At 46.0% G+C, this 20,076-nt stretch overlaps 2 protein-coding genes across 7 annotated transcripts; one reads left to right on the top strand and one right to left on the bottom strand.

Annotated features, from left to right (window-relative positions):
* The first annotated feature begins 6 nt into the window (after nt 1–6).
* On the top strand, nt 7–4,404 carry MTRFR (mitochondrial translation release factor in rescue). 5 transcript variants are annotated; one of them, XM_086623530.1, is made up of 4 exons: nt 17–31; nt 1,001–1,187; nt 1,920–2,228; nt 2,858–4,404. In XM_086623530.1, the coding sequence occupies exons 2-4, from the start codon at nt 1,092–1,094 to the stop codon at nt 3,068–3,070; spliced, it is 618 nt and encodes a 205-aa protein (XP_086479656.1). In that variant the 5' UTR covers nt 17–31; nt 1,001–1,091; the 3' UTR covers nt 3,071–4,404. The 5 variants fall into 5 exon arrangements, 4 of the variants coding, with proteins under 4 accessions (XP_086479658.1, XP_086479656.1, XP_086479655.1 ...); XR_015222713.1 differs by lacking the exon at nt 17–31 and having other exon boundaries at nt 304–1,187; nt 2,858–3,632; nt 4,131–4,404; XM_086623532.1 differs by lacking the exon at nt 1,001–1,187 and having other exon boundaries at nt 7–31.
* A 45-nt stretch (nt 4,405–4,449) lies between these two features.
* Nucleotides 4,450–19,114, bottom strand: CDK2AP1 (cyclin dependent kinase 2 associated protein 1). 2 transcript variants are annotated; one of them, XM_086623533.1, is made up of 4 exons: nt 18,865–19,114; nt 9,084–9,190; nt 8,093–8,219; nt 4,450–5,275 (listed from the first exon to the last, which is right to left on the bottom strand). In XM_086623533.1, the coding sequence occupies exons 1-4, from the start codon at nt 19,070–19,072 to the stop codon at nt 5,208–5,210; spliced, it is 510 nt and encodes a 169-aa protein (XP_086479659.1). In that variant the 5' UTR covers nt 19,073–19,114; the 3' UTR covers nt 4,450–5,207. The 2 variants fall into 2 exon arrangements, with proteins under 2 accessions (XP_086479659.1, XP_086479660.1); XM_086623534.1 differs by lacking the exon at nt 18,865–19,114 and adding an exon at nt 11,757–11,874.
* Nucleotides 19,115–20,076: the final 962 nt, after the last annotated feature.

Genomic DNA, 20,076 nt, shown 5'->3' with positions numbered 1-20,076 from the left:
CTGCGCAGTGCGGTGCCCGGAGGGGGCGGAGGTAAGAGATGGCCGCGGGACGGCCCGCGGAGTGTCCCGGGCCCGCGGCGCTGCCCAAGCCGGCCCGGTCCGTGGCTTCAGCGCGGAGCGGGGGCAGCGGGCCGGGGCCGCATGTCGGGCGGCCGCTGCCCGTATCTCGTTACCGGGGCGCGGTGGCTGCCAGGCTGCGCCGGAGCTGCTCCCGAAATCCTGCTGCTCGCTGTGTTTGCGGGGGTACGGGACACCAGCCGCAGTCGCTTGTGCGAGCTCTGCGGCGCAGCAGCTGCTCTAAAACCCAGTTTAACCAGCTGCCCACCACCGCCGGTGCTGCCCGGTGTCCTTCCCGGGGAGCTGAGAGCGGCCGGGCTCCTCTGTTCACTGCGCTTAAAAAATGATTCTTACTGGCACAGCCCCTTTGTAGTCTATGCTTAAAAATCTCCTAAGAGAAGCTTTTTTTTTTTTAGCGTTAAGGCATTACGATGGTTTTTGCATTATAAGGCATCTGTTTCTTGGAGACCTTCTGTGCTAAGTGAGACCTCCAGAAAACTCGCTGGTATCCTCGAGGTTTAGTCCTGGTTTACACCTGTAGTGTCGAGCGGTGGGACTGGGCTTGCGGTGACCATGGTTTCTCACCCTGACTTGCCCACTGCGGCCAGGCGGCTCGGAGTTGGTTCCACGCGGGCGACCTTCAATGGGCAGTGCCCACATCACGCGCTGCTGAGTAAAGGCTCCCTTCAGAACTAGGGAGTAGTTCTCATTTTTTCTGCATGTTTTTTTTCAGAAAAAAAAAACATGGGACTACCTTCTAGTGCCACCAAGTGGACACATTTACTTGCCAATAAAAGCCTTCTTAAAATTATTTTCATTTCAGCAGTTGTGTTCAACTTTTGTGGAAGTGTATTGCCAAGTGCTACATCTTCATGTGCTGAATTATTTTCTTCTGAATCATATTTCAAGTGTAGCAGCAGGTGTTGTTTTCATTGCTTACCAGTGCTGTGTTGCAGAGTGCCGTTTGACAGCAAGAGAACCTGGTGTTCCTCGTTCTCTGTGAGCATACAACAGGAATCTCAGCACTCGGATTCATGTATCAGTCCGTAAGTGCAAACACACACACCAGAGTTCTGCTGTGTACAGTTACACGGGCGTTTGCACTGTGCAGTCCTGCATCATTCTCACAGGTGAAAATCCATCTTTGTGTTCTGCTTGAGCTCTGCTCTGTCAGACCTGACTTCTGGTATCCGTGTCCTTGGGACAGAAATGTTCTACGTACAGTCTTGTTCCTTTTTTTGTTTTGTTTTCCCTCCACCTCTTCTTTGCAGTCTTCCATGACTGTAAGCCAGCAAACGTGGGAAGCCGAGATATTCTTAGTCCAGTTATATTACGTAAATTTGCTGCTGGTTCCAGCGGGCTTCTCCCAGCAGTTCAGAGCACTGTTCAAGGCACTCTCAGAGGACTCCCACACCCTCACCTGTCCTCCCTTGGTGTAGCTCAAGCATGTATCAACATGTGAACTGTGGGTACTGTTGCCAGCAAGACACAACCTGGGCATGAGTGGAGCATCAGCAAAGGCTCCCCAGTCAGACTGCAAGACAGAAATAGCCTCTTTCCTTTTTTTTTCCTGTATCTTTAGTATTTCCAAGTGTTGGTTGGGGTATTAATTTATTTACTGTTTTCCAGATTCCTTTCAACAACAAAATAATAATCTTGACCATTTTAAGAAACCTAATTCCAATGAGAACCGAAATTCCATTTGGAATGGTAAACATTTCAAGCAAATGCCTATGAAACCAGTTCAAATATCCTTGCAAATAAATCTGAGTATCAAAATGCCGCTTAAGACATGCAGCTGAACTAGATCACCTGAGAACAGGGATTCTCATGGTAAACTCCAATCCTTACTTCTATTTCAGGTTTCACACCGGAGAAACTGTCCTCGTTTCCGTATGAATGTTCCAAGTTTATTTCATTTTACATTCTTACTGAGAGAAGTACGAGCACCATCATGGAGACTGCGGATTTTAAGGAAGCAGGAATTTTCTCTGCCCAGAGTGCCCTTCCTTCAGGCAGCAGGAAAGAACTCCTCTTTCGATCTCCTTGGACTAAGTGAGGCAGAATTAAAAGAACAGTTTGTAAGAGGCGATGGCCCAGGAGGTCAAGCCACAAATAAGACAAACAACTGTGTGGTCCTGAAGCATATTCCATCTGGTATTGTAGTGAAGGTAATTATGGTTTATTTCACTAAGTCACAAATTGCGTCTTGTCTGCCAAGTCTCCTTTCACAGTAAAACATGATCGCAGTGCAAATGTCATGGAGGAAAAGTTTATCTGGATTGTAAAGAATCTCAGCGAGAAGCAGGTTTGGCAATGGGTAAATAAATAAACCTGAGGTCATAGCTGATCTCCTGTGAGGCGGTTACAGTGACTTCTGTAACGAGTCGACGATACTCGCTTTGCAGATTCTTCTTAAGCATTACCCTCACCTACTTCTTGTTGATTCATACTTGGAAATTGATCTCTGCTTCCCTATCACAAGCGGAAGACACAGTCCAGTTAAACTCAGAAGCAGCTTTCCAAGGTTACATGGAAGCAATCTTGTTTGCTGACAGACTTGAAGATCAATGCAAAAGCCAGTCTGACAAGTTAACAGTAGCAAGTAATTATTAGGCAGTCTTTCCAAAATATATCATTGGGATACAAAAGTTATAACAGTTCTTGGTAGGAGGATGCTCTTGGCTGCGGGAGAAGGGATTTTCTTTACTGTAATGGCAGGAATATGTAGACTGAAAGGGAAAGCCGAAGAATAAACAGGTTAAAGTTTCAATAAAAATGTCCTGTTTTATTTCTTCAGTGTCATCAAACAAGATCAGTGGAGCAGAACCGAAAGATAGCCAGAGAAATCCTGCAGCAAAAAGTTGACCTATTCTACAAAGGTGAAGATAGTGATGTTTTTAAAGAGAAGAAAGCATCAGAGAAGAAGAAGCAGGAGAAAAAAAGAAGAGCAAAGGAAAACCTAGAAAGAAAAAAGCATTTTAAAGAGATGCAACAATTGGATAAGAAATAAATGTGAAATACTGACTTGCCCTAGTAGAGGAAGGGAAGCATTTGTCGTGGTACTTACACCCAGTTTTCAAACGAGCAGATGATGCAGGGCTTCCTACAACTGAAATACCTGCTGTGATGGTAAAACTGAAGTGAGAAAAGCAATCATGTATCCCTACGTCTGTCTGCCATCATCTCGTTAATCACATCCGGCAGTCGTTTTTTCTGCCAAGTTCAGAAGGTGATAAACCAATCCTTGTTAAAAAGGAACAATAAACCTTCCACCACTGTTAATGGAGACAAAAAAAATGTTCCATAGATCTCTGCCTGCCCAGATGATAACTTACGATGCTTCACAGGAGTTCCAGTACATCAGGGGAACAACCCTAAAAGGTTTTAACTTTCCATCCTTACTCAGGCAATGCCTCTGCTGACAGAAATCCTTTATGAACAGGGACCAGGTTCAGATGCTGGTTCTGGTGGTGTAAACAGACGTGCTGATGGAAGAGACACCATTCACCACTCGCCTCCATCGCATCTGTTAGCTGAACAAATGCTCTGTCCTGCTCGATTCTGAATGCAGGGTAAACAGAAGCTTTACAAATCTTGCCTGGAGTGGTGGTGAGCATTGGGGTGGAAGGCATTGCTCAAGTGAGGGTTGGTCAATCATGTTCTTCAGTTCCAAGGTAAAATTCAGTCATTGCTGATGAAGAACAACATGTGTTGAAAGCTGCCTCCGAAGGCAACAGAATCCAAGGTGTGACGTAATTAACTCTGCCTCTTAATACTGTATTTTCTTAAAGTATCCATAGCTCCATATGTATTAGATGTCCCAGATATCCCATCTTGGGCTTTAGATGTGATTGTACAGTAGTGAATTAGTCATTTATTCTGTTTATGCTACGCTGCAGTTAAGCTTGGGCATTTTGGTGTCTTCACTCCTTTTGGCAGCTTCCCATTTTACGCAAATACATGCAGCTGCATCTTCTTTGTTACCGTTACTTTGAAGCCACTAGTGAAGTACACGTTCCTGGTTTAATCCTGTTAAGAACCCCAATTGCCTAACCAGAACTTCTCTTTAGATTTTGGACAGCACCCTCTCCACCTGCCACCAAGTTCTGGCCTTCAACAGAGAAGGGAGAGTGCTTCAAGAACCAAAGCCATCGTATGGATTCTGAAAGCAACAGGGACTACTAGCAGCTATGCTGCCTCCTTACAGAGATCGACTGCATCCGGACTGCGCCACGCATGGAAACTCACCAGCAACCTGCAGGCCTGTTCCCTTGTCTGTTCCTGAACTTGAGCCTCCTGCATGAAGGTTAAATTTCTATCTGTTCACAGTTCTTGTTCATGGAGTATGAATCTGATTGAAGTGACTGTACATAGTTTTAATACAAACTGTTAATGAAAATAAGCTTTATTACGTCAAGTAATAAATACATACAAAGATGCAAATAACAGTTTTAGTAATTTATCCGGAATTTTCTTTTTTTTTTTTGGCAAATTTTAAACTGAAATCTCCAGCCTTAATGTAGAAATTAGCTTTCCAGGACCTTGTTATTTAATAGGTTTCCCTATTTTCCATATTACTCATGCACTTTAAATGGACTTCAAAGCACTAACAGTCATGCAAATGTTTATGCAAAACGAACAAAAAAGGAAAAATAAGAGAAGGGGAAGGTTATTTCTAAGCAGGGTCTATGCTGTATGACAAATTGTGACTTAGCAGACTACGAAGTACAGCATGCTATTTTGCATTTATTAAAAAAAATCCTTAGAGCTTATGTCAAACTTTGGAAGATTGACAGTTTGGGGTTAAGTGAATATAGTCAAAGGAAAAAAACAGAATGAGACTGTGGCTGGATAAGAAGAGAACTGAATTATAGCCTGGGAGAGAAAGAGCATTCCTCTGCATGCAGTTCAGTTTTCATGTTTTAGAAACATTTTAGGGAGTTTTAACATCTTTACAAAATGCAAACCCTCAGTAAGTTGAAAAATCCTTGTTTTCTCATTCTTAACTATACATTTTTGTAAGGGAAAAAAAAGAAAGGCAAAACATTCAAAATAAAGAATTTGTCTGAATGTTTCAAGAGTCAAAAGGAGCATGTGTTACTTTTTCTTCATGAAGAGATGGAAAATCTTGCAACTGAATTAGTGGGCTAGGACCTTGCATTTCGTTCCGTCTCAGCCAGGCATTCCCGAACTAATCCTCTAGCATGAATAATGCCTGCAAAAGAATTGGACGTATTTTAAATCATCTCATTCAGGTCACACTTGCAACGACAGTTCAAAGAAAGGTTTATGTATTTCTGTCCTGAGTTGCCAAGGCTACCACAGCGTGCCTCAGAAAAGGGGGAGATCCCTCACTTCCCAAACATCAGCTGCTGCTGCTAAACAAGTTTGCTTTCCCAAACTGGCATTATAAATTAAAAAAGGAATAAATCAGGAATCAGAGCATGGTTAAGATGTGCAGGTCTGCAGTGATATGTATATCTTAATGTGCAGCGCAGGCCTGTTTAAAATCAGAGACTTAACTAGAAGGAAAAAAAAAATCCTCTTACCTACCTGTGAGTTACTTTGCTACTACAGTGGAGTGAAAAAAAAATGAAGTTATTTGGGGAATCATTTTAGCAAGCTCTAGAAGTCTGAACAGACTGGGATAGTTCTCCTCTGAGAGGATGCATCAAAACACAAGCCTTCATAATACTCCTTAAACACAAGTTGTGCCTCTTGTAAGAGGAAGAAGATATTTTTTTACGGTGTGTGCAAAATGTTACCTCCTAACACTGGCTCAGCTCCCAGTGCGAATCGTCACCACTTTACACGCTGCCGTATCTACTCTCATCTGATAGACATAATGTGGAATTTTCCACTACAAGTCCTGTTGCCTTGAGTTCCAGCAATCTGGACCTTGACGCTTAATCCTGGAACTAAATCTAGATTCATGTTCACAGAGCTGCTGAAAGAACAGAGCTTGAGGTAGATTTTAAGATGACAGACGGACCGATTTTTCTATAACAAATTAGGTTATATTCTACTGACAGGACAAGATAGAAGAAGGCAATTTGTCTGCTCAATCACGCTTCTTAACAAAGTGGAATAAGGACAATAAGGCAATAGATGAGGTTTAATCTCTATTTAGAGATACTGGCTTCTGTTTCTAGAAGGCTGCTAGCCCAGATCACAGCAATAGCCTTTACATCCAAGGAATGCTGACCTGGGACTGGACAGGTGCAAGACTTTGCAGAGGGTTAAACTGACCCGGACAAGCTGCTTCCCGCAGCTGTGGGATGCAGAAACACGTACTCAGAGCAGTGCATTAGACCTGGATCTGGTGGCAGGGCGCCCGGTTTATGCAGCAGAACTACCCTGAATTATGTAGAACACTGGGAATTTGGCCAGTTTTAGAGGTCAGTAGCCTCTGTGCTTAGGAACGGGTGGAGCTGAGGACAGGGACTTTATTCAGGAATAACCTCCACATGACGATGGAGGCTGCAGTCACATGGCTACCCTCAATCACTCTTGCTCTCACACTTGCACATGCTCCTTCAGCCATTAGGCTCCCAAAATGGAAAGAGAGGTATGTTTGTGACCAAAAGATGGCAGCAAAAAGTATTTATTTGGGAATTTGTGCAACACTGGCAAGTCACAGTGGCAGCACTGAATCTTAAACCTATGTTAGCCAACTAACACTCACTGCAAGAAGCAGCAAACCAACTTTTCCTCACCAAACTGAACCATTCAGGTTCAGAGAGCGTCTGCACCTCTCCCGGTCTCTCTCGAATTGTCCCCATTAGCCTATTGCCATTCATGATCTATTAATACTGACTCAGCCAATGCAATAAAGAGAGACTCCAGCAGCATTGATTTTAGCTGGGCCAGATTCCACTTACCACTCATCAGCAGACTTTATTGCATCCTTTCCCAGAACAGCTACTAGTCATTTTATTGCATGTCATGGCAGATATATTACTCTCCCATAATGGTTGAGCCTTAAATAAAGCTTTGTAGTCTTGGGTAAATGTAAGGGGGATTTGCAAGGTGGTGAAGTTAGTCTGTTACAATAACACTCCCATTCAGGGTTGGATGCGTGAGCCAAACTCGGCACAAGGACCAAGGAAAGGGAGGGAAAGGTAACTACGATATACTGGCAAAGGACAGAACTGCCAGCACAACTGTTGTCAGTGGCCTTTCAGGGTCATTTCAGGAGCTGGAACAGTGGAATGTCCCACTGCTCCTTCAGAAATATCCCTCTCATGTCCCCTGCAGAGGACAATGTCAAGCTGATGTCAGCAGTGGGGCATGCAGGGGTTTCTTTTACACTGCAAGGAAAGAGCATTTATTACCCCTTTTAGCTGACAAAGCAAAGCTAAAGAGACCTCATCAGCGAGGCCTAAAAGCTTCCCAGTCCCTGTGACCAGTGGATTCTTAATGAATCCACTTGACAACAGGCAATGGAGCCTAAGCAGCCTGACACCCCACAGAGAGGAAGAACATGTGTATCTGACATCTCAGTCTGAACAGCCTTCACTGACGACACGTTTGGTTGGGGGTTTTTTGCAGCTCTTCTCTCCACCAGCCTTAGTGTGAATTACCACAACGTGGTATTTCTTCAGGCAAAATGCACTTCAGTGCATTTAGAAGACTCTTGGGTCAAGTAGATGGGTGATGTATACGAGGAAAAGTAAACAATGTTTGGCTGTATATTTTGGACACTGCAGAGAAAAGGGAATTGAAGGGGCAAGTCAGTCACCAGGATCCTAGAAGCACATATCCATTAGACACCTTAAGGGTTCTAAACAAGGTCTGAATTACTAACTGAAGCTCCCCTTGTGCACATGAAATACATTTGGTCACTGCTTTATCTGTCAAATACATATGAATAGAGAATGCCAAGGTTTCAGTTGTTAATACACCTAGTTTAATGATGAGCTCAGGACAGCTGTCTCCTTTCAAAGGCAACAGTTGTCATGAAGCTGTGTACAAGTAGTGCACAAAGTGTATGTGACACAATTTTATTTTTTTTAATAAATTTAAATGTTACCTCTTTTTAGCCTCTCCATCGCACTTTTACTCCCAGCGTATGTGGGTCGAATCTCTTTTCCTAATTCCTCTATGATGGCTAGAAGTTCTGCGTATTTGCTCTGCGGTACTTGACTGCTGCTGGTGCCCTGTAGTTGAAAGTAGATTAATCTCAATTAAATACTGCTAAAACCAAAACCATTACAACAAACAGCAACTGGGAATTCATGGAGGACCAGAAATACCTCTGGAAGCCACTTTTTTTAAAAAAAAAAAAAAAAAAAAATCACATTTATTATGTAAAGGATTTTCTTTTTGCAGTTACTGCTACAGTTGAACACAATGTTATGTGCCTTTCAAAAATCGGGATCAACTGGTAGGATGCAGCTGCATGTCTGGGACCTTAGGTGAAACAGAAGTGAAAACAGTCCTGCAAGAACAGCAAACTGAGAACTGCTTATTTAACTCTGTTTCTGCTTTTTCAACGTTTACGGTGTATATTTTTGGGGCAAGTTAGCTAGGGAGGGAGAGCGAGAAGTAGATAAAACAAAACGGCCCATAGGATAAGGGAAATCCTATTACCAAGTTCAATACATTTCACAGGAAGTTTACTGCTGGATTCCTGAAGCAGCCCATAGGACTGTCTGTGACACACTTCATGAGGCTAAATTTTAGAGTATAAATTTGCTGAAGAAAAACAATATAGAAATACGGATTTTTTTAACAGATAATTCTTAAATATGTCAGAGCCCTAACTATCAGAACATAAGACATGTTTCACTGTGACTCAGATGGGATGGGACTAACAGTTAATTAGTAACCAATCTCACTCAGCACTCTGCTTAGTCTAATTTGATCCCAAGACATGTGCGATGAATCAGTCTGCCATTCGGGTTTGATTTCCCATCTTGGTGGGAGGGAGGAACACCTCAGATTACAGGCCCCAATCCATGCGACTGTGCAAACGTAGGGTCAGTGATGTGATTAAAGAAAAACAACAAGCAGAGCTGTACCTGCATCCCTTGTGTATAGCCTAGGGACGGGGGTCCGTAGTCATTTATGAGTTGTCTATATTGCGCAGATGTTGCCATACTTGTGGAGGGAGAGTGAACGCCCCCAGCTGCAGAGAGAAAAGAAAAAAAGATCTGTTATTATCTAAAGATTAATTAGTCTGTTGCACTGGGACGCATTTCAGACTGCATTTTTCCAACGCTGCGACTGCTCACCTTTGTCTAAGCCCGCTAATGCCATTTCAGAGTCACATTGTTTGCTAGGAAGAGAATGGTTAAATTAATGCTTCTCTAACATTTGCTGTACATTTGAAAATAGCACAGCCTGCAACATTATCAGTGCAAATTGTTTGCCTAAAAGTGAAACAGAGTGTAACATGACAGGTTGTTCTGCCTAGACAAACTGTAAATATTAAGGAGCCCTATTTTTGCATATCTACATTCCACATAGATGAGTCTGATGTACTGTGCTATTTTTACTTTTTCAGGGCAAGTTACCCGAAAGTAATTTTGCAACTCAAAGTGTCATCACATGGTCAATGCAAGTTACCCTCAGTACTATTTTCAGCCAATGCCAAAACTATTCATAGGGAACAGTCAGTTGAGGTAGATCTGCTGCTCACTGTATGACATAAGAGGTGAAGAGTACTACCGTTATTCCTCTTTGTGTGATATCAAACGTTGTTAGCCAGTCGTACTGTGCTGAGTAAGTAAACTAAAGGAAAAATAACATCACTTTGGGTTATGGTTACTTTTTCTAAAGTGATAAAAGATTACCTTCAGACCTACAGGGTTTTGAGCCAGCTAAGAGTTAGAGAAACAAGACTCTAATGTGATCATTGCCAAACTGCTCCAGAAGTGAGCAATCAAAACACTTCTTCCGCCTCGCCCCCCAATGGTAAGAATTTGGGTTTGAGAAACAACTTTTAGATTTTTCTTAGGGGGTTTAATTACGCTGCCCATTTCACAACAGTGTTAGAGGACCTGCTGGTTAAGGGCTGTACGCTCAGGACCAAGGGAGCATTACACCGCTCGACTTGTTCACTCTTGCAGCTGAAGTGCCCCTGCATCCACTGATGCTGCTGTCTTTGCCTGTGGGCACAGACACAGACTGCCTGCTGTCTGAAAAAATCTTTCCCCTTACAAACTCCTTTGCTGAAAATTCCCAACTGTCTTTCATACGAAGAACAGATCTCATTTACCAGCCTTCATTTAAATCTAAATTAAACTGATGCTAAAAGTCACTGGGGCTCAGAACTATGTGAATCTCTGGCTTTGTTTTATAGTTGCAGATGATTTCGTTCATATTTTCTCCTCCCTAAAAAAAAGAACAAGCCAGCAGTTACACTGTAAAAAGCACTGCTGAACACAGTGGAACAGACTCTTGTCCTCACTTGGGAAGTCTCTTTCCATTTCAGAAGTAATCAGAGAATATCATCGTAGTGTTGCCTTCATTACAAGAAGAGAGTGTGTTCTTAATTTTAACTAGTTAACTGAGTACGAAATCCTAAAAAAGGTAAATTGGGCTGGTCACTAGGTCACCTTAAAAAAAAAAAAACAAGGTTTCTCTTTGTCTTTAACTAAGCTGCTCGATTTTATGGCGGTTTACAATCTGCATTCCCATTGCTAAGGTTTCATGTTTTGCTAAAGCATAGTAAAACCCCAAAAAACTAAACAACACACCTACAGAGTATGACACTGTGAAGGAACACCACAGTTGTCAGCTATTCTCTCAATTAGTTCTTCGGATTATCAGCTCAAAATACATGTACAATTGTCAGATTTCTGCATGTACAACTCAAGTCAACATTTCAAGCCCAGACGACTGAATTTCAACAGTTATCAAACATGACACAACAGCAAACAGCGTCTTTCCTCCAAGGACTTCCAAATGCTTCAAAAACATTAATTAGCTCCTTGTGCTGGAAGGTAAGATGGTTTAATTACCTCAATTAAGCAGAGAAAGACTTAAGCGATTTCTCCTCGTCTACAATAAAACAAAAGACCCATCCTGCAAAGACTTGTTCCTGAACTCTTGTTGCAAGCAGTCACATATAAGCCCTGGAAGCTCCAAACTGGTTGGGAATTAAGGCCAGGAGTCTGATGACCAGGCTGGGGAATCCTGCTTCACACAGTGAGCAAACCTTAGCTGCAGCCCACGCAAAACAAAAAATAATGTACCACCACCATACTGGTTAATGGTAATACAGTACAGATGAGCTGACTTCAGCAATGACACGTGCCTGGTCTGTATGAAACAACACAGCAGGGCATGTCCCGATAAGAAAGGAAACTCTACTAGAAACGCCATGTGCCAGGACAAAGCAGTGAATCTGACCAGGAAAGTTTCCCAGATGTGAACACCAGCAGCACACGGCGCGCAGCGGACAGTAGCTGGTGTCAGCATGAGAGCTGGAACCCAGCAGTGGCTCGGTCAACACCGACAAACAAAAACAAACAAGAACTTTTCTGTGAGCAAGAAGAAGCTGCCGCCGGAGTCCGAGCATCGCTCCCGCCTGGATTCAGCAGTCGGATCAGGCGAGCTGCGTGGCTGGGAGCGCAGCATTGTCTGCTGTACCCCCACACATGCAGAGCTGTGCTGCAGACACTAGAGGCCATCGCTGAGTGCGGCATGCCCTGCCAAATGACAGATCGGCGTAACCATGGTGAGTTTACCCATTTCTTTGCAGTCTGCATCAAAAATGTAATAAGACATAATGCCATGCGCCGACCACTTTATCAGCAGCAGCAGGCCCAGAGAACAAAGAAAAGGATTTGACTTGGCCATGGTACCAGCCTCCGTACACCCATGTCAGAAGTTGTGCCAGTCAAACTCAGCTGGAGGGAGAAAAAAAACGAAAAATACTTCATTTCACCTCGATTTAGGATGATGCAATCATGAAAATGAAATTAATTGTGGGAGTACTAGTATCTCACAGGGTAACGGACCTGGAGCTTTTTGACCTATCACTTTGTACGTTAATCTCAAGGAGATGCCCTGGGTCTTGGATGACTATTAGTCAATTAACCCAAAATACATCTGCATGTCTGAACATCCTGTGTATCTCAAATTTTAAATAAATAAATAAATAAATCAGCAGCTATTGCTATTACAGTTCACAGGAAAAATTAGGCCAGCAAGTCTCACAGTCAATACTCAGTTGAAAATCAGTGTGATGATTAGGTATTCACTAGAGAGAAAAAAAAAGGAGGGGGGGATCTAAATCGAGGCTTTCTCTCACGTTAAAATGACAATGGAGACAAGACAGTTTGGAATTGACAGAATGGAAAAGGGAGTGGAGTGTGCTTCGTACTGAATTTAAGTTACACCCTGTACCACATCCCAAATTGTCTTAGTGCTCGCTGCTGTTTAAAAGCTAAATTAACATACACACTTTCCTCCCTCCACTTTCCTAATTAAATGTACACAAAACCTTTTATATATCTGTTTATTCTTGTGCCAACAACGTCTTTTATTTCTGTATTCAAACAGAAGACTGCCAGAAGCATTTTTCCCCACAAAAATATAGTGATTTTCTTGTTAATCAATATTAATCTTTATTAATTGAGGGGGGGGTGTCTAACAATACAGCAAACAGAAACTAGATTTTTGTGTCAAAATCTTCTCCTTGCAGCAGTCTCTCTGAGCCGAAATTAACACTCTGGGAGACAAAGGATCTAGAATCAATCTTTGTTTGCCTGAACTCCCACTGACCAGGAATCTTCCCAATACTTTCTGATAGGTTCTACTTCTCCAAGCCTGAGCAGTGATACCAGTTTGCTGGACGAAGTTTTAATTTTATTGCTGCTGCTTGCTGGAAAAACAACTGGAAAGGCAGCTCACTGTGCACCCTGCAAGGACGCAGTGGGAGCAGGAACGATGAGGTAGTCTGACCTGATCCGTTCCCAGCAGATGCCACGCCATCTACACAGCTCAACTGCCACCCTGTTTTAGTCTCACAAACAGCAAAGTAAAACCAGGAATAGTTACTTAACTCATCAAGTTCCTCTTGTAGAACTGACTCAGACCAGCCAAGAGCCAACCCCTTGGATACACGTTTCTCTGCTGCCCTGTACTTTGCAAGGTCCTATAAAACTGCACAGGTAAACTTCTGCCATTTTACAAACTCTTTGTACACCCGAGCATGACAGCATGTAAGAAGAGATACCTGTAACCTGAAGTTTATCCAAGGTACATGGTATAGTCTGTGGAATCACTACTTCTACCTCTATTTCAGTCTCTTCAAGCTGAGGCTGTTTGCAATATAAAGGCTGTTGCTGTTTAGATGGCTAGTGGTCATAACCTCTTTACACAGAGCCTGGTGCTGGAGGTCACTGCCTCTGCCATACAGCTGGAGAACATTCCTCATCCGCTTCAGATGACGGTAGTTTGATTCCTGACAGCGTATGGTATGAGACAACCACGCTGGAACATTTTAACTGAGATGATGGAACTTCTTCTGTCCTAAACTGGACAACTTTACAACACAACACGTGAGAAACGTTCCTGTAAGCTGCTCTCCCATCTTACACTGCAAGGCATCTTCAAGCACAAGAGGAGCAGTAACACCTTCGACCTGCACAGCCATTCCTGCAGCAGGGATGGGAACACAGCCTGAACCACAGTTGCAGTGTTTTGGCTGACTGCAAGAGTATTTGATTCCTCAGCCCTCTACACACTTTGGCTTAAGCTCAGCAAGAACTCCGTGCAATCCATGGGACACCACATGCATGTCTACACAAGCAGATGTACTGCACGGCCAAACCACACGCTGAACTCTACAGGAGTTGCCAACCCGGAGCGAAAACAGACAGCCTCCGTTTCCCCCAACTTTCCAATTAATCTTCTAATTTAAAATAATGGATGCCCTTCTCATTTGCACAAGACGTTTCTTATAGCACTGGCTGTGAAAGTTGTATTTTCACCCACTATTTCCTCCTTAAACAGCTCCTATGGTAGAAACAGACCTTTCTTTGAATAAAACTATTTCCCTGTAAAAAATCCAGTGCGCACACACACAAATATGTTCTCAAAAACTAGGACATTCTTTATCTTAACAGCCAGAGGCCTTGCTCTTTTGATCTGTCACACTGTGGGCCTCTCCTCTAGTACTCTCTTCTATTTAATCTTCCCATGTGGATAATGGTCATGTTTTATGTCTCCGCTTCCTACCCCCCTGCCTTTTTTTTTTAATCAGAAAAACAAGGGACAGTCACTTGGACTCCCCACCATTCTTCTTTTCTAGCCTAAGACACAGGCTATTTCTACACTAGCAAGTTATTTGGGAAAGGATCAAAAGATGAAAGCATTTTGTACACATAGTATACCACATGTAGCTGGGGTGAGTGGGTACGACTTAAGACTAGATTTTAGTCTGGTCCCCAGACTAAGTGTCTGTATCGTGGGTATGGTTCAAAGCTGTCCAATCTTTGGCTTGGACCCTTGTGTTCCCATTAAGAGATGGAGCATTAGTGGTGCACAACTGGAGCAGAGCTACTGGTTTATTTTCATCCAAAAAGAATCAAGTGAGCATGAACCAAAACCACCCTGCAACTCAACCAACATGTGATGGGTGGGGACAATGAGGAGATTTGCTCATTGTGAAAACGATACCATTGCTCTGAAACTGAACACTCAGGTAGTCAAAGCCAAAAATGACATTTTTCTCAATGTCCAAAAAAGTCCACTTGAAAATTGCTAATTCTGAAACATGTTTTGTGTGCTTCTTTTCAGATAATTTTTAATTTCACATAGACTTCAAAAGATCAGAGAACCATCAAATTTCAGTTTGAATGGGATGGAGGAGTATATTTCCTAGAATTAACTCCTCTGCTAAGGCATGAAGGCTTTGCTCTCTGCTCTGCCTACAAATAGTATTCTTCCAGTACTCCCACTCCAAAAACAACTCCTGGTTGCTGCGAGGCGTGGCAGGTGCACTGACAGCCCTGTTGGTCCTCAGCTACAGCAGTACCTGTTGTACAGGCCATCACTTGCTCATGTGGAGCCAAGAGGCAGCTCCTTCCCTTGTCACAGTCTGCTGGAATCTGTTTTTCCAGATCTCACACACAGAAGTTTTTAAGCTTTATTACAGGAATAGGGTTTTGTCCTGAAACCTGACATTTCTGCAAGAATTAGAATAAAACCAAAGGAAAATCCGAAGCTGTTTCTGCTGGCTTCTGTATCTCAAAACTATACCTTCCTCTGACCTGTGCAAACTCTGAACAAAATAGGAATGCTGGTGAACATCCACAGAGCTGGAAAACACGTGGAAACAAGGGAAAAGACAAATTACAGACCAGTTGACAGCTGGGGTGAATCTCTCTGGTTCCATTGAAGTCAATGGAGATGCTCTACTTCACCTCAGCTCAGCAGCTGGCCCCTTACAGAGAAATAGCTGAACAATATGAAACGTAAGACAGATGAGGAGGAAACAGCACTTCTCAGAATTCACTACGGATAAGCTAGAGAAAACGAACAAATCAAAACATAGCTGTTAGAAAGGGTAGCAGAGGTTCCCATGGGACATTGCAGGGTCAGGTGAGGCTGGGAAGGCAGAGCCACGGCATCGCAGGTCCCTAACACAGCACCCTTTACCACTCAGGCAGAGAAGCTGCTTGTCCAGGAGACTAAATAAGGCTTCCCAAGCACAGCCAGTTTGGAATGGACAGCCTGGGGTGGTACCCGCAGGGGCCCAACTCCCAGAGCAGAGGCTCTCCAGGAAGCTGACTGATAATTCAGACAAAATACTGCAAGCTCGGTTGCAGACACTCTGGGCCAAGTGTTGCCACTGACCTGGGCAATGGGGAAGAGCAATAGGAAGCAAATTCTGCTGTGACAACGCATTCTCCTTCCCTCAGCCTGGTGTAAGGCAGAGGAGTCAGCACCCGGATCCTTCCAGCATCCTGAGTCACTTGTGGAGCAGCTGCATTGTCCTCGCCCGCAGTCATCCCCAGATCTGCCAACAACCCACAGAGGCTTCCTCCCCATATTTCCTCCCCCCTAAACAGCTCCACTCTCTCAGGACTTCAGTCCCCGTTTTTGAGTTCCCCACACGCTCCCATGCAAGAAAAGAGCACAGTCACCCATCAACCACAACTGCTTCATCTCACTGATCCCCTCACTGAGTGCAATTTAAAGATGATTTTGCAGAGTGGCCACTCTCAGCCTAAACTTAAAAGGAGTTAGCTCTGCAGCAAGGACGCAGCTCCAGGAGCTGAGTCGACACTGCCTTTCCAAACACTCCTGCACCAGAAGCCCTGCACTGCAGGGAAGCAGCATTACCTCCCAGAGGAAAATCCCTGTGAGATCCACAGCTGGCCAGAGCCCTCCGTCGGCCGAGACCAAAATATTCAGCATTCATACGGAGAGGCTTCTGCAGGGCTGATTTCAGGCCAAAAGGGACAGATTTCCTGTTTTCCTCTCCTCTGCAGGACAGGGCGGGGAGGGGTCCTTCACCCCAGGTTTGGAAGCAAACCTAGTCTCCTCCTGGCTAGGGGGGTATTTAATTTAAGTGCAAGAGAGAAGCAATCTCCTTCAACTCGGAATTAAGCTCCAGAAAGGAGGGGGCCATTTGCAGTCATATCACTCTGAATGCGATATGTGCAACTGCAAGGACTGCTTTGTCTAACTCCCTTGGCCTTAGGCCACGGTGCTGGCAATACCACTAGCTAGAGGAAGAGCTGGTGCGTGAGGATAATGGCAGAAGACAGGGAGGGAAGAGAGAGCCCATTTTGGATTCAGAGGAGGACGTTCTTTCATTGAAAAGATTCTGGGGGTGTTGAGGATGATCCGAACTCAGAAGAGAGGACAACTTAGACAGGAATAGTTCCAGCATGACAGCAAACTGCTGCTAACTTGCTATTACAACGAAAAAAGGAGGGGGGGGGGGGAAGGGGGGAAGGGAAAGATAAAACTGCATGAAAGAACCTAAAGCCCTCATCGCAGCCGAAGCGTTAGAAAGCACACAGACACGGCAGCCCGAGGACTGGAGACGGAAACTTCACCACTCAGCTCGCATTGTGAGCTGCATGTCTGACCGGGGTTTTGCAGTCCCCATTCGCAGAACAGCCAGAATCGGACCCCCCCCCCCCCCACCATAGCATGACCTAATCCCCACCCCTCACCCACCATCGCAAAATACCACCTTTGTTTTCCCTGCAATTTCACGGCTGTTCCGGAGAGCAAGGCACAGGTTCTCGTGGGAGCCGGCAGGAGAACGGTTTCCCTTGCTGGGCTTTGTTTTGTTTCTTTTTTTTTTTCCCCCGGTGACACTTCTGCTTTTTGTCAAAAATCCTCAGCACACCCCCTGCTTCCTGACCCCTTTGCGGAGCAGCGCTCGGGCCCACGGCGCTGCCCACACTCAACCCGGGCACACCGAGCCTTCACCCGCTCACAGCCCCACCGAGCTCAGCTCCATGCCGGATCAAAGCTACTCCTGCGTGTAAGTGTCTGAGGCACAGGGACCTCGTTTCATCCGTCAGCTGGTGACGATTCCTTGCAGTAAAATGAGATTGCCGCTCTCCGGGTAGCTGGAATAGAGGTGCATCTTGTCGATCCCTTTCGTTCATCAATCTCCCAGGATTACAACCACAAACGGCGCTGTAAAAATCACCCAGGCAGATTTCCCTCCCTCCTAAACCCAACTGTAAAACTTTCCCCTTCTCAAAAAAAAAAAAAAAAAAAATCAGTCTGATTTCTGGCTGCGGACGGTCTGATGCCAACCCTGCAGGCTGGGGCTGCGGGGAAGGCAGAAGGGAATATTACTAAGTCAGAACCAACTTCTCCATTTTGGTTCTGTTTAATACTGGCCGACGCGGACAGATGAGCGAGATCCCCTCCAAATATCCCACAGCGAAAGCAATTGCTGCTGCGGCTTTGTTCAGACTGCACCGATTTACACACCCTCCCCGCGACGGAGACCCACTTCTACAGCAAACACCTCAGCACAAGAAAAAACACGCGCCTGCTGTTACCTTCGGAAATTAGGGAGGGGAAGAAAAGGGGGGGGGAAATGCAGTAAAAAAAAAAAAAAAAAGTTCATGCCATCAAGGAAACTTTTTACAGAGGAAAGTTGGAAAGACTCCTGTACCGATCCAAGAGGGAAAAAAAAATAAAACGCCTTTTCTCAGAAATAAAGAGCAACTGCTGCCCCCCCCTCCCCTTCCAAAAAATCTCCAGCAGGCAGACAGGGCTCGTCCGCTGCTCCGCGGAGCCGGCAGACTCTGAGCGGGGGAGCGGGGACCGAGGGTCCCCCTGAAGCGCTGGCGGATCCCCCCGGCGGCGGACGGCGTGGGGCCGGGGTGGCGGGCGGCCCCTCCGCCTGAGGAGAGCGGCCCGGGGCGGCCCCTCCGCCTGAGGAGAGCGGCTCGGCGGCCGCGCGCGTGAGGCGAGGCGCGGTGCGAGCGGCACTTGCGGCGTCCCGCCAGCAGCGGTCCTCGCTGAGGCGCCGGCGGAATATTCCTGATCCAGATCAATCAGCCGCCCCGGGGAGCCGAGCATGGAGGAAACCCGGCGGCCGGAGCCCCGGAGCGGCGGCGGTGGCGGCGCGGGGCCGGCCCGGCGGGCGCGGCGCTCCCGCGGAGGGGCGGCGCGGTGCGCACTAGCGGGCGCCGGCCGGCGGGCGCTGGTAATGGCGGCGCGGAGCCGGCGCGGAGCCGCTACCCCGCCATACCGGACCGGGCAAAAACTCGAGTCTCGGGCTTCCCCCCCAGGTGCCGGTGCGGCACCGCGGCGCCCCGCCGCACGCCTCCCAAACTTGCCACCCAGTTGCCGCCGCGGACTTACCCGGGTTGAGGGGAGTCCCGGGGATGTGGGCGTTCAAGTTGGGCTTGTAAGACATTCCCAGAGACATGGCCAGCGGGAGGAGGAGAAGCGTCCTGAAATTCAGTGAAGCGTCTCCGTGTCTCCCAGACACTTTGGGTTGTTTACAGCAGTAGCAGCACCGGCAAATATGGCCGTCAGTTATATTGACACCCACAATGCAATATATCATCCATACATCATGAGGAGACGCCGATCCAAAAACTTTCGGGGAGACGAGGCAGCCACCCGCCGCGGCGGCCCGGCGCCCCGCGCACCTCGGCGCGGAGGGGGCGCGGCGGGGGCGCGGCGGCGGGGGGTGCCGCGGCCATCCCCTCACAGACAATGGAGCGCCCCTCAGGGACGCCGCCGTGAGAGGAGCCGGGCGGGGAGGGGAGGGGACGGCAGGGCGGGCGGCCCGGCGGCGGCGGGAGGGGGGGGGTTTAATTAACTTCGGAAAGTTTTGGCGCAACTTCGCGATTAAATCGGCTCTGCCGGCGCCGTGGGGCGGGGGGGCCGCGGCCAGCAGCCCCTGTCAGAGGGAAGAGGCTGAGGCGTCCCTCAGGGTGGCCCGAGTGTCGCCGCCTTCCCGCCCACCCCCCTCACCTCGCGTCAGGCGCTCACCTCCCATGTATTCCCCGTCTCCCCCCACTAATTTCGATGGAAAATACCTGTTGATAATTTTAGAATAAAATATTTTTTTTTCCCCCAGATGCCGCCAAGGAAAAATCTGCCTTTTTTTTTTTTTTTTTTTTTTTTTTTTCCCTCCTTTTTCCCTTGTAAACCACTGTTTCTCTCTACGGGAAGGTTGAAGGTTAATGAAGATTGCAGCTTCCGAGGGATTAAAAAATAAATACGAATCTCGTTTATAATTGACTCATTTTCTGCTTGCAAGCAACAGTAAAAATTCCACACAAATTAAAAAATAAACCTAAATTTGCAGGTTAAATTACGAAGCTTTCCAGCCTGCATCTGCCACTTCAGCACTCATCCTTTTCACTGCGAGATGCTCAGGTTCGCTCTTCCTGTCAATTAATCTCAGCCACACCTCTACAATCGTTAAATTCCAGATTTATACCGATAAAACTGCTTGGGACTGGACAGCCTCTCCTTCGGTGCACAGCTCAGCCTGAGACCCACAAGATAAGACCCACACGTCTCTCTTACCAGGAGCCGCTCCGAGATCGGTGAGGAAGT

The sequence above is a fragment of the Tauraco erythrolophus genome, chromosome 19 (genome assembly GCF_009769465.1).
Source record: "Tauraco erythrolophus isolate bTauEry1 chromosome 19, bTauEry1.pri, whole genome shotgun sequence".
Taxonomy (NCBI): domain Eukaryota; kingdom Metazoa; phylum Chordata; class Aves; order Musophagiformes; family Musophagidae; genus Tauraco; species Tauraco erythrolophus.
The sequence above is the reverse complement of the archived record's forward strand: the minus strand, read 5'-3'. Positions and strand labels throughout refer to the sequence as shown.